The sequence below is a fragment of the Engraulis encrasicolus genome, chromosome 4 (genome assembly GCF_034702125.1).
Source record: "Engraulis encrasicolus isolate BLACKSEA-1 chromosome 4, IST_EnEncr_1.0, whole genome shotgun sequence".
NCBI lineage: Eukaryota > Metazoa > Chordata > Actinopteri > Clupeiformes > Engraulidae > Engraulis > Engraulis encrasicolus.
The window spans coordinates 16089164-16091663 of record NC_085860.1 but is presented as its reverse complement, the minus strand read 5'-3'; the positions used below and the strand labels follow the sequence as shown (position 1 = coordinate 16091663).

Genomic DNA, 2500 nt, shown 5'->3' with positions numbered 1-2500 from the left:
CGCACAAGCATACACCAGTAAACACACACACGATGAAACAACATAGAGGGAAAAGAAAGAGAGAGAAGGGAGAGAGAGAGAGAGAGAGAGAGAGAGAGAGAGAGAGAGAGAGAGAGAGAGAGAGAGAGAGAGAGAGAGAAAGTTTTACCTCTTAATGAGATCCAGACAGCACTCGGCTCCACAGGCTCACAGACACCCTTGCAGCCCGTTGATAATTTCCTCCTCATTGTTTCAGCTCTCTCTCTCTCTCTCTCTCTCTCTCTCTCTCTCTCTCTCTCTCTCTCTCTCTCTCTCTCTCTCTCTCTCTGTCCTCTAGCCCCTATATACCTTCTCCTGTTTCTCCTTTTTCCAAAACGACTCTCATAGTACTCTGAAGTACTTCCCCCCTCTGATGCTGAGTGTTTTTAATGCAAACCCGAGCACGCACGCACGCACGCACGCACGCACGCACGCACGCACGCACGCACACACACACACACACACACACACACACACACACACACACACACACACACACACACACACACACACACACACACACACACACACACACACACACACACACAATCTCTGTGTTTTGCTTTCCTTCCCCCCTGGTCCTCCTCTTCCTCTTCCTCTTCCTCTTCCTCGTCTTGCTTTTTAAACACATGTAAACAGGCACGGGCCTGCTCACACTCTCTCATACAGACAAATACAGACATATACAAATACAGTACACACACACACACTCACACACACACACACACACACACACACTGCACAGATGAACACATATGTAAACAGTGTACACGACATGTAGGCTACACTCGCAGATACGTACACACACACACACACACACACACACACACACACACACACACACACACACACACACACACACACACACACACACACACACACACACACACACACACACACACACACACACACACACACACACACACACACACACACACACACACACAGGTGGAGGTGGTGGTGGTGGTGGTGGTGGTTGTGATGGGGAGGCTCGTTTAAGCCCCGTGACTGGCCTGCAGGAAGTGCACATCACTGGGCTGTCCTCAACAGGAAGCCCCCCCTTAGAGCCATGCATGCAGGCTTAGGGAGGATTGAGTAGCTGCACCAGGCAGCGTTGCCAGATTGGGCTGTTTCCCGCCCAATTGGGCTGCTTAGGATGGCCGTCTGCGGGTAAAAATGGCATTTAGCAGAAAAAAAACGCCCAATTTTTGGCCATAGAAATCAATAGAATTGGGCGGGATTTAGTGCTTCCAGACGGGTTTTGATTTACTTTGAGGGGGGGGGGGGTTGTTGGAAATCATCAGCCTCATCTGGCAACCCTGGCAGCAGGAAGGGTTGACACAAGGCTTTGAGCTGGAGAGACACAGTTCAAACTAGAATTACACCTCAGCCAGCTACGCAGCAGGGGAAGGGTGTGAGAGATAGCGAGATGCAGAGCGTGATAGCATGACAAAGTGTTATAGCGATGTGCTATTTGTGTAGGAGTGAGGAGTGAGGAGTGCAAGTGAGTGAGTGAGAGAGTGAGTGAGTGAGGGCAGAGGAGTGCCAGATAGATAGACAGAGCACAGAGAGAGGTGAAGAGACGGAGAGAAGCAAAGAGAGAATGAGAGAGATTGGTAGTGGAGGAGACATTGCAAAGTGGAGAGAGGAAAGAAGAGAAGAAGAAGAAGAAGAAGAGAGAGAGAGAGACAGAGACAAAGACAGAGCCAGAGCCAGAGCCAGAGACAGACAGACAAGAGACAGTGTGTGTGTGTGTGTGTGTGTGTGTGTGTGTGTGTGTGTGTGTGTGTGTGTGTGTGTGTGTGTGTGTGTGTGTGTGTGTGTGTGTGTGTGTGAGAGAGAGAGAGAGAGAGAGAGAGAGAGAGAGAGAGAGAGAGACAGAGAGAGGAGAGGAGAGAGAGAGAGAGAGAGAGAGAGAGAGAGAGAGAGAGAGAGAGAGAGCAAATAATAGACAGACTATGAGGGGAGAGAGTTTACAAGTGAGTGAGTTAGAGCAGAAGAGAGATAAAGAGCAAGAAAGAGAGGAAGAGGCGGACAGAGAGCAAGCTAGATAGAGAGAGAGAGAAATATAGAGAGCACAAAAGGATAGACAGAACAGGAAGGGAGAGAATGCATACGTGAATGAAGAGAAGAGATCCAGAAAGAGTGAGAGAGTGTTTGTGTGAGAGAGAAGAAGACAGAAGGAGAGAGCAAGAGATATAGGTAGGAAGAGAGAATCAATAGAGCAAGAGAAAGCGAGATCGAGAGACAAACAGTATGTACAAAATAGAAAAAAGAATAGTCAGAGTAGGAAATAGAGAGAAAGAGAATGTGTGGGCTTTAGCATGTGGGTGTTACCCTGTTGATGGAGCACACAGCTGTGCTGGCAATGATTTAGGGGGGAAAGCACAGAGTTCAGCATTCAGCTTTCAGCCACGGCCCATTGGATCACCAGCGCTGCAGACATGATCTCACAACAAAATGAAGAGCACTTTTCCAAAAC

General features: G+C 48.7%; 1 protein-coding gene across 1 annotated transcript in view; it reads right to left on the bottom strand.

Annotated features, from left to right (window-relative positions):
• The window catches only part of ccdc136a (coiled-coil domain containing 136a), a 46013-nt gene extending 45786 nt beyond the window's left edge, over positions 1–227 (bottom strand). The window contains exon 1 of the mRNA XM_063196790.1: positions 149–227. Coding sequence (XP_063052860.1) covers positions 149–227 — 79 coding nt within the window. The remainder of the gene's footprint in view (positions 1–148) is intronic.
• Between the last annotated feature and the right edge of the window lie 2273 nt (positions 228–2500).